General features: G+C 44.2%; 3 protein-coding genes across 6 annotated transcripts in view; 1 reads left to right on the top strand and 2 right to left on the bottom strand.

Annotated features, from left to right (window-relative positions):
- Positions 1-1,013: 1,013 nt before the first annotated feature.
- On the bottom strand, positions 1,014-6,371 carry LOC132086470 (survival of motor neuron protein-like). Of its 4 annotated transcripts, XM_059492170.1 has the most exons (9): positions 6,322-6,371; positions 6,170-6,241; positions 5,957-6,082; positions 5,485-5,685; positions 4,959-5,105; positions 3,836-3,907; positions 3,201-3,314; positions 2,196-2,281; positions 1,014-1,592 (listed from the first exon to the last, which is right to left on the bottom strand). In XM_059492170.1, the coding sequence occupies exons 1-8, from the start codon at positions 6,358-6,360 to the stop codon at positions 2,225-2,227; spliced, it is 828 nt and encodes a 275-aa protein (XP_059348153.1). In that variant the 5' UTR covers positions 6,361-6,371; the 3' UTR covers positions 1,014-1,592; positions 2,196-2,224. The 4 variants fall into 4 exon arrangements, with proteins under 4 accessions (XP_059348153.1, XP_059348152.1, XP_059348154.1 ...); XM_059492169.1 differs by having other exon boundaries at positions 1,014-2,281; XM_059492171.1 differs by having other exon boundaries at positions 1,014-2,281; positions 5,512-5,685.
- Positions 6,372-8,101: 1,730 nt separating this feature from the next.
- LOC132086328 (small EDRK-rich factor 1-like) lies at positions 8,102-12,580 on the bottom strand. The gene is made up of 3 exons (XM_059491902.1): positions 12,396-12,580; positions 9,131-9,239; positions 8,102-8,610 (listed from the first exon to the last, which is right to left on the bottom strand). Exons 1-3 carry the CDS (start codon positions 12,400-12,402, stop codon positions 8,538-8,540), a joined length of 189 nt encoding a protein of 62 aa, XP_059347885.1. The 5' UTR covers positions 12,403-12,580; the 3' UTR covers positions 8,102-8,537.
- Positions 12,581-12,823: 243 nt separating this feature from the next.
- Positions 12,824-17,864, top strand: part of LOC132086327 (transcription factor TFIIIB component B'' homolog) — a 52,693-nt gene continuing 47,652 nt past the window's right edge. The window contains exons 1-2 of the mRNA XM_059491900.1: positions 12,824-13,174; positions 17,289-17,841. Of these exons, the coding sequence (XP_059347883.1) occupies positions 12,999-13,174; positions 17,289-17,841 (729 nt within the window). The 5' untranslated portion in view covers positions 12,824-12,998. The remainder of the gene's footprint in view (positions 13,175-17,288; positions 17,842-17,864) is intronic.

Below are 17,864 nucleotides of genomic sequence, written 5' to 3'. Positions count from 1 at the left end.
TTTGGGTCTGTCTGTCTTGTGTTATTAACTGTCGTCTTGTGTTATTAACTAAACATTTCCATAGCAAATAAGCACTGTCTTGGTTCCAGCCAGGATAGGGTTAATTTTTCCATCAGCCAGGAGAGGACATGACTAGGAGTCCCAGATCATTCTATACCACCTCACATCTTCGATGGGGATGGGAGAAGGAGCCTTTCCAGGTCACATATCCTGGGAGTGGCCAGCTGTTGTTGGGAGTTCTCAGTGTGGTGAGCACTCATGTGTGAACCATTTGCCTTTCTTGAACACACTTTTGTTAATATCCTATCCATTGTTTTGCTTACAGTTAAATCAGTTACATGAATAATTTGTTTAAAACATAAGCCTCTTCACTGAAGTCAGAACTGCAGTAAAATTGCTGTATGCTAGATTTTACTAGTGTTTAAAACTTATTAAGGCCACATTTTCTAATAATGCCAGACACCAAGACAACTGATTGAAGCAGAGGGCAGTTCTGCCTCTTCAGCAATCTGAAAAGATGATTTAGAACCTTTGCCTCACTGCAATCAGTCTTAATTTACATCACCTAGACAATTAAAAAAAAAAAAAAGCTTTCAAAGTAGCTTAGGTAAAATATGAGTAAGTCTCTTTTTGCTCAATTACTTGTGGGAAAACTGTATTTTTGACATATATGGAAAGACCACAGTAGGAAAAGGAAGTGAATGCAGTTAAGTTCACAGCTGTATTTCACTGAAAAGCAAAGCACTGGCATGAACTAAATTACTGCCTGGTTTTGTGGCTACAGCCTCTACTAGGAGTAGAGGAGAGTAAAATTCAGACCTACCTTGTAAGGGCTGAAACCTATGTCCATACTTACCTCTCCACAGGCTTTCCCTATTTTGCTTTCAGTAATGGTACTCAGAAAAAGGCAACACATCAAGTCTTTCTGCTGTATTTCAGCCACTCATCCCACCAAGAGACGCCTATGGAAGCTCAAAACAAAGAACACCCCAAAACAAAATACATCCCTAAACTCCAAGTTTAAAATGTAGAACTTTATTCACACATTTGAAACAAGACAATAGCCTTCCTGAAAAGAGCTGTCATATTTCATGATTCTAATCAGACCTGTAAGATGTCCCTCCTACTATGACAGTACATTGTTTTCCATGCCAGTGCCACCAGTGGCCATTGTAACACACATTGCCGCCATAGTTCTCTCCTAAGAGGATTCCATAATGAATTGTTCTGGTGCTGCCATTCTGACAGAAAGTCAAAGGAATGCAAAACATGTTGAGAGATATATGAAATCTATCACATGGGGTCAAAGGAGTTAAATCTATCATACAGTAAGACGACTTGAAATTGCCTCAGGGAAGTAAAAAGTATTTTGTTGCTGCAGTACTTTGAAATACATTTACTACAAGTCTTTAAGAAAGAGCTCATTTCAATGCACATTCAATTACTAGTCTGAAGTTATTTATTTGTTAACAGGGACAGCTCAGTGTTACAAAAATGTTATGACTAATTGTCTTGATAAAATTCAGTTCTTTACCATCAACCACCAATGCTTAAGTGATACACACCTCTCAGTGGAAAAGATTTGTACCTGGCTTTAAAAAGAAGCAAAAATTAGTATAAAAGAGTTTTGTTGTTTTAAACACACATAAGAACTACTAAATTACACAGGAATTACATGTGGTCAGAGAAAATCAGAAAACAATTCCCCAGGAGAATATACTTTTGTTTTATAAGTGAACAATACACTGGAGAATTCTGGACAAAGCATTTCAAATAAAAGCATAGGTACTGAAGTACTGAGAACAGAACTGCTCAACATTACCAAATTGAATTTGTCCTGAAAACAAATTTAGCTACAACCTTCCCATCTGTGTAAGGAAACACAGATGAAAAAACTGCATTTCACTTACAACCTTTTGTTCCAAGAACAGCCCACTATGAACCATTAATAATTCAAATAAGCCGCAATGTTAATCGTGATGCTGTAGTTAAAACTCTTATCAGAGCAATGAATACTTTCCTTCATTCTAGCTACAAAAATACAATTCCACAGCTGCAAAGAAGGGATTACTACTGGCAGAAGTAGTCTTTTCAGAGAGCCATAAAAATGGATGGAAGTCCCAAAGCCAAGAGGTTTCAGAAGGGAGTTCAAAACTTGACTGTATCTTCATTTACCACAAAGCTGCAATACTTACAATCCTTCAGAACAATGGTGGGTACGTGGTTACTTTCTATGTGTTTCTCTCTCCAGCGCTGCTTCCATTCGGCTTTGTTTTAAACCCTATAGGATACAATTTAGTAAAATCTTGGTTTGGCCAACATGCAAATAAAAGCTTTAGTTGCAGAACAAAAACATTTCTGGACAATCTTTTTCAGTCCTCAACAAATCACAGTTTTAAACTTTCTTTGGAAATCAAAATGGGCAGTTTAGAAACAGTTTTGAAAGCCCAACTACATGTCCTCTTTATAATCAGAGACTATACAAAATAATTTCAAACATGTTCAACTGAAAGTAAATTAAAGCAATCCACGGTTATATGTAACCTGAAGCACAAAATCTTTCTTTTCCAACTTCCTCAGTACAAACGGTAGTTAATCACATAATTTTCTTTCTTCATAAGTGCACAGATGAAAATATGAGTCAATAATACAAGTCACAGATTTTCACAACTATGTTGACAGTTTCTACTGGACCTCCACAATGCCATGAAACAATTACTGATGAACAATCTCTGCAAAAGTGACAAATCTGATCGTAAGTGTGATACCACCACTCATACTGAAAGAAAATACATAGAAGACTACTGAAAAATAATCGTATTTACTCCATCTGTCTACAAAGACAGAATTGGTTTTTTTTAAACAGCTGTAAAACAGTGGCTATAAAAGTACGTGACAGGACGCCTCCAGTCAAACAAAGTACAAAAACATCAACAAATGTATATATATAAATACATATATACATATATATGTATGTGTATATATATATATATATATATATATATATATATATATGCTGGCTCACATGAATTCTACTCAACTCAGTACTTACACAACACAAAACACCATTAAATGTAGCAACTGTAAATCAGAATAAGAGACCTAAAAAGCAGCCCTCCCTGTATGGCTTCTTGCTGCAAACAGAAGCACCAACAACAGTGCAAAATTACCAAGACACTTCAAACCACAGCAGCACATACCAGGTAATATCCAGTGTGGTAACCACTCATGTACCAGGCTATCAACATGCTCCCCAATGCTTCGTCGTCCTCAGCAGATTCTGGCCTCATGGGTGGTGGAGGAGGAGGAATCAACTAAGGAATCACAAAGGAAACGTCTGTGTTTCAATAGGGTGTTTCCCAGGTTAGAGAGCACCTAATTCTATAAGATTAAAACATAAAGCTGAAAAATAGGAACATATCCTCAGTATGAATAAGAGTCAGAGATTATGTTTCCTGAACACATGTAATTTCCAAAGCCTAGGAAAAACAAGACTCCTGTAGCTCCACAGGAGTACTGTAAACAAAAAGTGTTACTAGGGAAAAATACTATCTTCTTCAGTGAAATGCTGTTAACTTAAAGTGTAGTTTCTTCAAATAATCTACCCCATGGTATTCTGACCAACAGCTTCACTGTCACAGAAATGAGTGCAAATCAGACCTCTTATGTTAGATTATCATAATATTTGGAACTAAATGTGTTAACAAATATATGAAAAATACAGGCAAACAGAACAAATATGTTCTAAAACTAAAGGTAGTTTTAAAGTAAAGCACATTCAGTAAGAAAACCTGAGATCACCAATGCTCATCTTCCCCATCCTTCTGTCACTTACTGGTGGTCCTGGTGGGAAAGGTGGGGGCCAGCATGATAAAAATGAAGGAGGTGCCTTGAATTTTGATCCAGACTACATGGTAAAAACAAAAAAAAGTAGAAGAGTATAAATTAAAAGGGAATTTGGGGTATTAGCATTTTACTTAAGAGAATTATGTGAAACAATTCACGTACCTTGAACAACAGATAACACATTGCAGCAATTTAATGAAAATACAGACATGTATATAATAGTGAAAATAGCTATTTATGAGGCACATTCCACAACTTGAGAAGTGCAGCTTAAGATTACTCATGTCACTGAGGTAAACACAGCTGAAGCAGGGCTCTGTTTAGAAGCATTTTTAAAAGTATTTTCAAAAGGCTTTCCTAAGTGGAAGTCAATGGTCACACTCTCAACAGGAAGAAACAGATCAAATATTCACACAGGAAAACAGATAATTTCTCTGCTCCTGTGCAGAGGGGGCAAAAACTGACTAAATTCCATTGTGCTAGTGAATGTCCTTAAATAAAGATCTAGATACAAATCTACTGACACAGCAGAAAAAAGGAGAAAATAGAACTTTATAAAAAAATCTTGCACAAACAGTAACATTTAGAAAACATAATGCTGTGTTTCAGAAAATAACTGCACTATTATTTAGACTCATACACAATAGGAAAACTGAGGGGTGTATCAATATCCCATCACTCCTAATTCAAGAGAGCAGCTACAGCTGACATGTCTCTGTGACACGTGGGCATCACCTTTACTGCCTTAAATGTCCTGTGAAGTGAAGCATACCAATTGGCTAGAAAATGCAAAATCTTAAAACATCAACAGCACTGTCATTAATCACACCACCAGAATCCAGGGAACAATATCCCTTTTCTAAATTAAAAGGCAATTGGAAGGCAAATGTTAGAAGGTTCTTGTCACAGCAGCACTGCAGAAGGACTACATCGAGGCCAGATAGTTACAAAATGGCTGACCAAGAGATACTGACATGCATATCTGTACATCCATTCTCAAAATGCTGCTAAGTGAATTCTAGACAATGATAAATATCATATTGTCTCAGGATTCACAGTAATACCATACTTAGCAATGGTACATAAATTATTTCAATTAAGGTTGAGCTTACTCTTCCTAGGCCTGGGGCTGGTGGTGGTGGTGTGGGAAATCTCAAGTTTTGAGGGGAAAATCTTGCTTTTGTGCAGTTGCTTTTGTTTCGAGGTGACTGGGAAGATTTTTCACTTTCATCTGTTGAATATGGAGTCTCATTTGCATTCTAGAAGACAAAGACATTTTTATGACATGCACTAAACAGGAGTTTACAAAAGCAATTTTAGTGCAAAAAAGCTTGGAAAGTCTCATTCACATCCCTCCCTCTCCAGCCCTCCCAGTCCTACACAGGAGTAACTTTATCTGCTCATCATTTTAGCTATGCTGTCTTTCACTGGTGAATTTCTTGTTGTCCACTCCCTTTCTTCCATGCTGAGTTCAAGAAGTAAAGGGATGCTTTCATTCCCTCCATCAGCTTGTGTGTGTTTACAACAGAACTGTGCATCACTTCTCACTCTGAACACCAGCAGCATCACTGGACATATTAAAAGAAGTTGATTCTCCCCCTTCCCAACTCCTTACAGAAGAATGAAAAAGTCCCTCACCTCCCCAGGATGCCCCATCCCATTTACTGTTTCATCGCTGGTTGGGGGAAGCAAATCAGATAAGTTCTGCTCCTCCTGATTTCCATATCCTGTGTAGGTGACAACACACGTGCCTCTCTTCTGGTTGATGGAGGCAATAGTTGCTAGATACAAATTGCCATCCTCGGACCAAACAGCACTGCAGCTGTCACCAACTTTCCACTGCAAAAGAAGCAAGAGAAGCATGTAAATACCTACGTGGCTGGGCAGAACGTACCTTTTCCTAAGCTACTTTCTGTCCAGAGAGATGGATACCACCTACAGTGTCTGCTTTGCATTTACTGAAATTCCCCTATGTACCCTAAAGTTTATTACGTCATCACCCCACACCACCATCCTAAAATGTTACTCTCAAGGTGATGAAGCAGCCATTTCTGCGTATGGAAGTACAACATGCAGCACAAGCAACACCGGTATTTACAAATGAGACGACCTGTTTCAAAGCTGCTGTATTGCTCTTGTTCCTATTTCTGTTCTTTTTATGTTTTTTTCTCTTTATCACCAGGCGCTGCTCCTGCGTGTCTGAAGGCTCCGAGCACTCCCCATTTTTTAAGGCATTCTTAAGGAAGAGAAAGGAGAAAACCAATAAATGCCAATCCAGCGGCCTCATCCCCAGCATCCAGCCCCGGCCGCGCCGACCCCTTACCTTGAAGGAGGCCACCGCCTTGTCGTACGCCTTGATGAGGGCCGTGTCGTCCCAGATGTCCGAGTCGTCGCTCTGGGGAGGCCACACACGGTTTAGAGCCATGGCGAGGCCCCGCTCCCGGCCCCGCTCCCGGCCCGCCCCGCCGCTCCCACCTGCCCGGTGCCGCGCCGGAACAGCACCGCGTCCGCCATGGCCGCGCGCCCGCCGCCGCGCACGCGCACGCGCCGAGCGCCGCGCCCGCCCCGCCGCCGGAAGGGGCGCGGCCGAGCCCGGGCCGCCGGGGTCCGCCGGGATCCGCCGCCCTCCGCGTGCTTCCCTGGGCCTGCTCCGCCGGGAAACCCGCCCCGGCGAGCTGCGCTGCGGGAGCCGGGAGCGAGCCAACGACAGGCGAGCGAAGGAATTGGTGCAGCGCTCAGTGCTGGGCTCGTCAGTACAGGAAAGACAAGGAGCTACGGAAAAGGGTCCGGCAAGGGTTCCCAAAGATGATTTGGGGTCTGGAGCATCTCTGTTATGGTCAGAGACTGCAGGAGTCGAGCCTGTTCAGTCCAGACGAAAGACTGAGAGAGGATCTCATCAAAACACACAAATATCTCGAAGGCAGGTGCCCAGAGGAGGGTGCCAGATTCTTTTCGGTGGTGCTCTGCGACAGGACAAGCAGTAAAGACCGTAAAGTGAAACACAAGTTCCACCTCAATAGCCAGAATTTCTTTACATTGAGGGTGGCAGAGCACTGGAACAGGCTGCCCAGGAAGTCATGGAGTCTCCCTCTCTGGAGACATTCAGACCTCACCTGGGCACTTTCCTGTGGCATGTGCTCCAGCAGACCCTGGCTTGGGAGGAGGCTTGGACTGGATGATCTCCACAGGTCCCTTCCACCCCTAACAATTCTGTGAATTTGCTTAACTTCTCAACTACTGCAGGTGTTACATTGCCAGCACCAGCTACATGTTCCTTCCAGCTCTCCTCAAGCTGTGCCAGGGGCCTGTTACCAATGAATGAATACACTTAGATGGAACACAGTTTAAAAATCAAAGGCTTCAAAATCTTTCTCTGGAGACTGGATCAGTTGCTGAGGAACATTCAGTGCAGGCAGCTGGTGAGAGCAAGGCTAGAGGCCAGCCCGCTGCACAACAAAAGGCACAGGGACTTGTGGCACCAGCCCGGGCAACTGAGACACAGCAGGAGCCACACCCAGACCTAGACTGGGAGGGTATAAAAGCCCAGAGGTTCCTTTGTTTAGGGTCCCTCCCAGAGGCACTAAGTGGAGCTGTGACTTTGTTAGTTATTTCATCAAGACTAAATTTTATTGAACATCAGGATGTCTGAGACTGCCACAGGAAACATGGGGTTGTGCTGATAAGGAATCCTGGGCTTAATGTGAGTGTGAGGGGTGTAGCTGTGAAGGGGCTTCATTCCCAGCTCAGGTGGTGTGAATGTGACTGACTGCCAGAGTGGCTCCTGGATGATCGCCAGGGAATTTTCCCCAACAGTTTTCCCCTGGTCAGTACACAGTATACTCAAGCATCCCTGTGAAGCACGGGCTGAATTTTTCCACACTAGCTTACAGTCCTGAGGCAGGTTGAAGCAGTAATTTCAAATCATTTTAGTGGTGTGACAACTTCAAGATCTGCTTCCATTGCAACTCATTAACATCAAGCCTGCAGCTTATTTAAGTTGGTATCAGGACTCGATTGAGTCACTTTTGTACACCAACAAAGTCTGCAAGTCAAGAGGCATTTTTCCTATAGGGCAGATTTAAACTACATGTAAGGGTGCTTATAATATGCATTTCTTATAAACTTTATTTATACTTTATATTACACTTACATTGTTATACTGCATTTCTCCACAAGATGATCCATTCCTTATGTTCTTGGTAACTTCTTGGAAATCAACTGATTATGAAGCATAACCATTTCAGACTAGACAGTATTTCATGCAACATTTTATTGGAAAAATATTTTGAAATTTACAGTTCAGACCTCTGCAAAGTTAAGCACATTTTACAAGTATGTTCCATTCTGAATGTAGCTATACTTTCAAGAATTCAGACAACCAAATCTGGTCTAACTGTAGATTTAGAAATTCTGTTACTGGAACCATTAAGTAAAACTAACAAATGCAGCAAAAGCTAGAATAAAGCTATTGCTTAGTACTTTTATTCACAGACATGCAGAAGAGTGTAGTCAGTTTTGAAAGAGCACTGTAAACATCTAGGCCTATAGTAACCAGAAAATACTCTAACTAATGATAATTGAACAACTCTGCACAATAAATGTTTAATCATTTAATGGCTGGACACTTTTATGAATGATCTTCTAGGTCCTTCTGCTTCATCGGTGCACTCTATCTTCTCCATAGTGGCAGCTCATTTTGCTCCTGCCTGCAGAGACTTCCTTTCATTAGCTGCTTTTTGCTTTTGCTGCATGATTTCAGAGTCCCTGTGAAGAAAAAACAGCTGCATATCAGATACTGGCTCACAATTTTTCTAAGCAGAGTTCCCTCCCTTTAGTAACTCCCACTTGGAAAAAGGAAAAAATAATTTCTCAGTAAGCCACAAGCAGAGTGTTTTATTACCCCGTTTTTTTCAGTGCATGCATTACTCCATGAGGCAGACAATTCACTTGATTAGTACACCTCATATAATTCTTTTGGTTTTAGAAGTAAAAGACAAAATGGATCAAACATCCTAAAGAAAGCATTACACAATCTTTTCCTGTTTGCAGTAGGCAAAAATCTGGTCACAAAAATTAAAAAGCATTACAGGGCATAATAAAAATACATCTTTTTAACAGCAGAGACAGCAAAATTTAATCATCAGTTTATGCTCTGGCAAGTGATTAGCCAATGAATAAAACACAGTATATTTAAATGTTATGTTAACTAAGACACTGGATTCTTTCTGACCCATCTGCCTCTCTTTTTCAGCCTAAACATATACTCAACTTTACTAGATCTTACCTCTGTTTCCTCTGAGAAGCAGACAAGCTATCTTCTTTCCTTTTGCCTTTGTGGATCTCCTGAGTTTTCTTCAGGTTCTTTTGGCGAGCAAGTTCACGCTGGTTCCCACCTGCAAGATAATAAACAGTTAAACAAGTACTACCACTTGTTTTTTCCTCACACAGTGTACCTGTGTAAAAGTCTGTTATAAAGGCAGCACTGTTTGGCACAATGTGTAGAGCTGATATGGTCATACCTGCTATCTCAGTGTACAACAGGAGAAATTAAAGGCTCATAGTTACTTTTTTAATTCTATACGTCATGTTCAAGAGATTACCAAAATTCTAATATTCCTTACAGAAACAAAATGTAGTTTGCCACAAAAGGCTGAAGAAAAACCATCACACCAACAGGCTGGGCAAAATCATGTTAGTAACTCATCCAAAGACAAGCCATCCACTCTCAAACACATTCCAGCATTCGATATAGCTTACAAATTAATTTTAGACTGAAGTAACAGCACTGAAATTGACAGCACTCAAAGACTATTCAAGAGATGACCTGAAAAGGTTTTTTAAATTTGAAATATAGTGCAGAATGTAAGCCTGGGCCTTAGCAACTGGGTGGCATTACTTCAACAAAAGTGAGAAGAGTAACATTACTTCTGTATGTATATAAAGACACAAAAGCACATCACTGCCAGTAGAGAGGACACTTCAGGGAAAACACAGCTTTCCCCACGACTACCAACAAGATAGGAATGCAGTCTCTTTGATCACACAAAGTTCCTGAGGGCACAACATCAAAACTATCTATCTAAATACTCAGGGTCTTCCAGGCAATGGCCAAAGACTGAAAGATCTTCTGCATTAGCTGACAATCTCTCCTCAGTATTCTCTTCCTTAGTTCTATTTTGCTCCAACCTGCCAGACCTGGTTCACTGGCTTGGTACTTCTTGCTCTACTTCTTTTGCACTGACAGTGTTCCAGATATGCTACGCATAATCATTTGTCCTGTTGAACTAACACGATCTTTTATACTCAAAAATGACAATTCCACCTCTCCATAATTTCTGTTGTCTCCCTTTTCAGTCTCTCTCCATTACTAAGACTGTCTATGCCATCTTTCAGTCTCAAAGCCAGATATCTCAGTCTTGAGGTGCCTGTAATTTCTGGTCTACAAAAGCATCTTAGGACTAGGTCACTTTTAAACAACAACCTGCTGGTATGATCCACCACTTTGTACCCACACCATTTCTGAGCACACAAAGGTACCTGCCATGTCAACAAGTAGACAAGATCAACCCTGCAGAAGCAGGGGTTTGTGCATTCTTCACAGCAGCCGATGGACTGCCTGGTAAGAGATGCCAGAAGCTCAAGTGAAAACAGCCCTGTATGACTGCTGCTTCCCAAGAACCACTCTTGTCTTGGAAGATAACTTTTGTCTGTGACAGGACGTAAGTATTACCTTTTGGAAAAGCTAAGAGAACTCTACTCATCATCCTCACTAGCATCCTGTCCCCAGAGTCCATCTAGAAGAAGGGCAGCTGTTTGTTCAGAGACTGAAGCAAACCAGCCGTCTCTGGCAGTACTAGTGTTGATTAGAACTTGATGACTCATGAGCAGATGACACATTCCAGGCCATAAATGGTTCCTGAGTTTTCTGGTACTCAGGAGGCCAGAACGTTATATGAAGGACAGAGCAGCAATGAAAGAGCTCTTCTACTGTGCTTAAAAAAAACCAAAACAAAACAAAAAAACCCACCAAAAACCAGAAGTCTCTTCTTTTATCATGAAGAAAACAGAGAGGAAGTAAAAACGATCTGCTAAAGCCAGAATTACCCTCCACCCCAAACCTCACGTACTTCCTTATGAGCAGTTACTCTCCACCCTTAAATTCCGGTTCTTCCTTGTTTTCCCAGCAGACTCTGCAGACACGGGCTCTGCAGAGTTTTTCCATAGACACGGTAAGGTTTTAAAATTAGGAACAGAACTCAACTGTATCACTGAAAAGCAGCTGGCACAACAAAGCAGAGAAGATAGAAAAGCTGAGCAATACAGAATGCACACAAAGCATAGAATACCAAACAACTCTCTGAAGTAAAACTTACTTCTACCATCAGTGCTTCCACATAAACATTGCCAAGGACTATTTGGTCCCATTACATCCTCTAGGATGCTGAATAAGTGTCCCTACAATCAAGGGAATCACTGGTGTTTTCTTCATTCTGTAATATCAACCTAAATCTTCCATGAAATTGTTCCAACAGAAGACAATTCAGCTTCCTGAAATTCAAGCATGAACTACCACAAAAAGAGCAGTACACTCCTGCTTACACGTTCCTTTATACATTCCTCCTCAAGCATCCCCATCCTGGCCTGCTTATGCAAGACATACACCTCATTTCAACTTGTCTTTGCTCTTTCAACTCCAGGAGAAGAAAAACGCCAACAAAAATCCTAAATGCGCTTCTTTATTATGTTCTGTGCACAAACTGTTTACGTTCCAGGTCTTCAGCTGCACTTCAGCAGCTGTGGGCTCTCAGAACTGTATTTTCCAGATGAATGTAAAAGCACAGCCTCAAAGCTGTGTTTTTTCAAGTGAATGTGAAAGCACGAGCTCAGTGAAACACAAGGAGTTTCTGTACTGCCCGACATAGCAGGCAGAAGGCACAGGAGCCCTCCCAGCAGTCGGGAGCCGGAGCATCCTGGGTCCGGTTCACAGTTCTCCGCCATTTTAGAGCGGGTGTACGAACACTGCTGCTCGCCAGCACTGAACACGGTGACGATTTACAGAGCGCTCCTGCCCTTTCAACAACAGCTTCAACAACCTCAGCTTAAACAGCAGAGTATCCAATGTTCAGCACTGATATAAAAGTCCTTTATTTTCAGTCTTGGTGGCAGCCGGGACTGAAATGAAGGGTGGCTGTTGTTTCAGCCCATCATCACCTTAATTCCTGCCCCCGGTCCCGCCACCACTGATACGCCAGAAGGCGGAGGAGGATGTTTTCGCCTCCAGCTTCGGACGGCGGCAGAACATGGGTAAAAGCCTCCTCCCCATGCACTCATTATAGGCGAGATTTCGCTGGTGGGACGCTAAGTGCGCAAAGAGCCGGACGCGGCAGCGGCCTCACACAGCGGCCGACTCTCAGACCCCGGCCCAGGCATCACCTCCAGCCGGACTGCCCTCGGCGTCGCGCTCATACCTGGAGCCGACCAGGAGATCGGCCCAAGTCCCACCGCCCACTTCACGACCCGACAGGCCCCAAGCAGCCCCCAGTACTCACGGGTCATGGCGAGACGATCAGGCCGCGAAGCACCACTACGGCTCGCACCGCTACCGCTGACCACCTGCCTACAACCACTGGCCGCCGCTGGCACCGCCAGAACCGTCTGAGACGCTGCCTGCTGCCGTTGCCCCTTATGGCACCTCGCTGGTCGCTGACGTCACGGCGCCGCGCGGACTTGGCCCAATCAGCGGGACGCGCGCCGCTGCCTCCCACCCCGTGGGCGGGAGCCCTGCGAGATTGGTACCGTGCGTCTTCCTGGGCTCGGGGGTGAGGGAGAGGGTTGGGGTTTGGTGTAGTAACCTGGGCTCGGAGACGAAACGAGCGCCTGGAGAATTGCTGAGAGCCGGCTGAGGAGCTGCCGGGGCCTTACAGGCGGCTACGGCGCCGTTATTGGTTGCCCCGTAGAGGCTCCGCCTCCTGCCGCTCCTCTCCTGGTCGGCGCACGCTGATGACGTCGCGGGGCGCGCCGCCGGGGCGGCGTGCCGTGAGCCGGCCGGGCTCGCGGCATCAGCAGGCGCACGCCGCCGCGCGCTGCTGACGCCGCCGAGTTCGCGCCTGTCCCGGGAGCGCTCGGCGCGCGCCTCTCCCGGCGCCGCCGCCATGTTCCGGCGGGCCCGTCTCACCGTGCGACCCAATGTGCGGCCCCCGGGCAGGGCCGCCGCCACCGGCGCTGGCGGGGTGGACACGGAGCCGCCGGAACCCCCAGGTTCGGACACCCCGGTGGCGGACGGAGCAGGGACCGCGGCGGAATCGGCGGACGCGCGGCGGGCAGAGAGGTGAGTCCCGCCGAACTTCCCCTGGCGTGTGTCGGGCCGCCGGGGACACTGGGCCGTGGATCCCCGGGAGCGGGATGGGACTGTGCGGAGCAGGAACCCGGCGGATCCCGGGAGGTTGCGGTGGCTCTGCGTAGCGCTGCGTGCCGTGGCCCGTCACTGTCTGGTTGTCAGTGCTGTGAAAGGGCGCTGGCTCGTCCTGCAGACCTCGTGGAAGACGCGTGCGGTCGGTGCCCGGTGACTCCGTGTCCAGGGTTGTCAGAAAAGGACTTGGGGGTGTTCGCAGCCTAAGATGAACCCGCGTTTCTTCACTGCCGTTGTGCATCAGGTCCTGGAATAATATTGCAATTGGCTGCCCCGGGAGGTGGTGGAGTGGTGACTTCCTTGGAGGTGGTTAAGGAAAGTTTGGACGTAGCATTTGGTGCTGTGGTCTGGTTGACAAGGTGGTGTTAGGTCAACGGTTGGACTCGACGATCTCGAGGTGTTTTCCAGCCCAGTTGCTCCTGTGATTCTGTAAGTGAAGACTGCAAAGGAGGGGCCCAGTGTGGTCCGACACTCATTATTTCTGACTCCATGGCACCCAGTAGCTCTGGTTTGTTGTGTGCTGCAAAAATTGTTTGTGCTCTGTAACCAGATGAGTTTGATTTTGTATTCCTACAGCATTTGCTGATTTATGTTCATTTCTTTATGCATTGGCAAGGGAGGACTTTCTCCCTTTTTGCGGGCTTTATTGTCTATTTTTAAAGTTCTTAAAGGGCTTTTTATTGTGATGGAAGCACATGGTAAAGTTGGCCTTAGGACTGGCCCTCCCTGAGGACTTCCCTGTTGTAGGTTAAGCCTGGCTGGTTGCTAAACCCCACCCAGTTTCTTGCTTGCTTCCCCACACCCCTGCCCCTCCCAGCCTTGTGAGATGGGCAGAAAATCAAAACGGCAAAAGTGTGAGAAAAGTTGTGTCAAGATAAAGATAGTTCGGTAGATCCTGTGCACATAAGTGAAGCAGGATTGGGGATTCATTCAGCACTACCTGCAGGTGCTGTATTGTCTCCAGGAAGGAAGGGATCAATCACTCATAACAGGTACTTGGGAAGACAAACGCCATAACTCCAAATGTCCTTTCTTTCTTCTTCCCCTGGGTTTTATTGAGGAGCACAATGTCACATGGTGTGGGGTAGCCCTTCCATCTTCTGAGATCAGCTGTCCTGGCTTCTCCCCTCCCAGCTTCTTGCTGATCCCCAGTGGTCAGCCACGGTGCACTGTGAGCAATGACCCTGTTGCTGCACAATCATTGCTCAGCATTAGCTGAAAACAGGGTGTGCTGTCAGTGCTCTTGTGTTACAATTCTGAAACAGCACCGTGTGAGCTACTGTGAAGGAAGTTAACTCTGTCCCCACCAAAGGCGGTACAGATCACTGTTTCAGGACATCCTCAGTCTGATAATCATTCTTCAGAACAACATTCACACTTCTTTTGTACAGGTGGGTTTGAGTCTTTCATAAATACCTTTATTCTTTCAGTTGAAGCTTGCCCCTTATGACAGCATGATGAAACAGTGTTAGTGTCTTCTGTTTCAGTGGCTGGAAATTCAGGTATCAGACTAGTTGGCATGGCATATCTTTAGGAAACCCTTTTATTCAACTTGTGTCTTACATCTTTACTTGTTTTACATTGTGCTTCAGGATGTAATTTTTATATTACAGCAATCACCTTACTGGATCCTTGGCTATCTGTTGTTTTTTTTTTTTAAATGAAGAAATTTTTACCATTTTTCGCTTAGAGGCTATTATTGCTGTTTCAGGAGATTTGTAGAAGACTTTTGTGTTTGTAATTTAACAGGTGCATCAGTGTAATATAATTTTAAGTTTCAAAACTAGATATTGGTGTGACTCTGAAAAGCACTCCAATCTGTTCTCATGGCCTCAAAACAGGCCTTTGCCATATAGCCTTCTGACAGGGTAGCCCACCTAGCTGACCAGGAAGCCAGTTCATGAAAACTTCTTGGACCTCAGTAGAGCTTTCCATACTGGCTCTCACACTATCCTTCCTTCTGGACAAAACATCCAGCGCACACCTGGATGAACACATCATGTGATGGGTGAGCAACTGGCTCATGGGTTGGGTTACAGTGAATGGGGTGACATCAGACTGGTGACCTGTCACTGGTGGGGTTCCACAGGGCTCCATCTCAGCCCTGAGCTCCTCAACAGCTTCACAAATGACCTGGACACAGATTTCAAAGGTATATTAAGTAAGTTTGCCCGTGATACAAAATGCACATGATACCTGTTGACTCTCTTGAGGACAGGGAGGCCCTGCAAAGAGACCTCAGCAAATTGGAGGGCTGGGCAAACACCAGGCATATGAAGTTCAGAAAGGGAAAGTGCCAGATTCTGCACCTGCGGTGGGGCAGCTATGAGTGTATGGACAGATCGGGGAACAAGAGACTGGAGGAAAATGACCTGAGGGTCCTGGTCAGTGGCAAGTTGAACGTGAGTCAGCAGTGCCTGGCAGGCAGGAGGGTCACCCGTGTGCTGGGGTGCATCAGGCTCAGCATCGCAGCCAGGCAAGGGAGGGGATTGTCCTGCTCTGCTCTGGGGAAGCCTCACCTCCAGTGCTGGGGGCTGTTCTGGGTGCCGCAGTATAAGAAAGACATTGAGCTGTTAAAGAGCATCCAAGGCGGGGGCAACAAAGATGGTGAGGCCTTGAGGTGAAGCTGGATGAGGAGTGGTGAGGTCACTTGTTCTGTTCAGCCTGGAGGAGACTGAGGGGAGACCTCATTGCAATCTACAGCTTCTTCATGAGGGAAAGGCAGACACTTAACTCTTCATTCACAGGTGCTCAAGTCTGTGTCTGTAGCATCAGTCACTTTACATAGTTTTGTTTTCTATATACTGAATAAGTTTTGTTAAATATCAGGGAAATTAAAATTCTGTAAGAGAATTTTAATTTTTTTATACACTTTCTGTTAGATTTTATTTAACTGTTCAGAAATCCAGTGCTGCACTCCAATTAAAAACTCCACATAACATAGATGGTGTGGAGAAGGTGAATGAAGAATTACTCTCCAATGTCTTTGCTGTACAAAGAACAGTGGATGTTGGAACTTGCAAGATCTCATTCAAAACACCTAAATAGGCACCATGTAAGAAGCCCTCTAAACTCTTTGCCCAAGGATTTTCTGTACTAAAATGTGTATGAACTCAGAGTGTGGGACAAATTGATTCAGCCATTTAACAGAGGCTGCTAAATGCAAACACATAATCTGCAGCATATACCTGAATCATCGAAAGTAGCTGGAGAGAATTTTGAAAAGTTTGACTGTGTGTTTATACTTTTTTATATTTCTTGGAAAACATTTACTTCTGACCACCATTTTTAAAATGTGTAAGTGAACCATGGTTGTCCTTACTTACAGAACCAAGGCATAGTTCCAACATAAAATTAAAAAAACTCTCTTTATGACTCAGTTGAGAACACTGGTGGAGTCAGCAGATTTGGGATGATCATAATGGTTGGCAGTTTTACTTGCGCTTTGAAAATCATTTCTATATAAGTGATAGGAAAAGTACTTACATACCAAGTTTTCCAGGGAAGCTAAGAACTATTAATGTGCTAAGTGTGAGCAGCAGTTTGACTGCTGAAGTTTTTGTGGAAGTCACAGGTTATGTATCATCTACTTGCAAATGTGTGAGAGGAATGTTCACTTTTGTTGTAATAAAAGTCATCAAACCACTGTTACATACAGCTTTGTTTTTAATATATCACCTGTGTTATGTAAATATTTTTTTTTTAAGTTATGTAATTTTTAGAAAGCTTTATGGTACTGATATTTTCAGCTGAAAGGAGAGAGCCTCCCAGAAAAAGAGGTGGGGTGTGAGAATGTGTTACTATTGCAAGCTTGTACATCAGTGATTAGTATTAGCAAATAATGACAGCTCCTAGAGCTGATTATTTGATGAGGAAGTACCAGCTACATGTTGGTCCTAGCATGGCTTCTTGTGTATAGCTGCTTTCCTGTAGCCTAATGTTTATACTGGTTGGCCCATAAACACATCTTGAAAGTAAGAGCAACAAATCTATCACTGTAAAGAACTTCAGAATACTTTCTTAAATTTTCCAGTGATGACAAGGCGGACAATACAAGTGGCGCTGGGGAAGCTAGTAAACCTGCAGAGATGCTTACACAGAGAAGAAAACGTATCTCCACCATGCCAAATCTTGTCAAACCCAGAGCTGGACCATCATCTACTCAGCGTTCTGCACCAAAACCACAGAGGCGATCATCACAAACTTCTGATGGCAGTGCTTCACTTCAGAAGGATGCCTCCCCATCAGAAAAGAGTAATGTTGAAAGCTGTGTAAAATCTCCTATGCTTCCTGAGAAGAAAACACCTGTGCCACAAGTGCCACAGTTTTCACCGCTAAAAAAGTCTGCAAACAAAGAGCAAACTGTTGGTGTAGCTGCTCAGAAAAATGATGATAGCTTGCAGAAGAATGTACCATCTCCTCTCAAGGAGAGACCAACACAGGAAAGATCACGAGCACAGGAGGAAAAGCTACCTGTGAAACCTTCTCCTGAGAAAGTAAAACGAACATGTTCTGACCGCGAAAGGATCCTCAAAGCTCGGAAATTAAGAGAAATGCTTAAAGAAGAGCTGAAGAAAGAGCGGATGGTAAGGCCTGTGTTGAGTAATGC

Source organism: Ammospiza nelsoni, chromosome Z (assembly GCF_027579445.1).
Source record: "Ammospiza nelsoni isolate bAmmNel1 chromosome Z, bAmmNel1.pri, whole genome shotgun sequence".
Lineage (NCBI taxonomy): Eukaryota > Metazoa > Chordata > Aves > Passeriformes > Passerellidae > Ammospiza > Ammospiza nelsoni.
The sequence above is the reverse complement of the archived record's forward strand: the minus strand, read 5'-3'. Positions and strand labels throughout refer to the sequence as shown.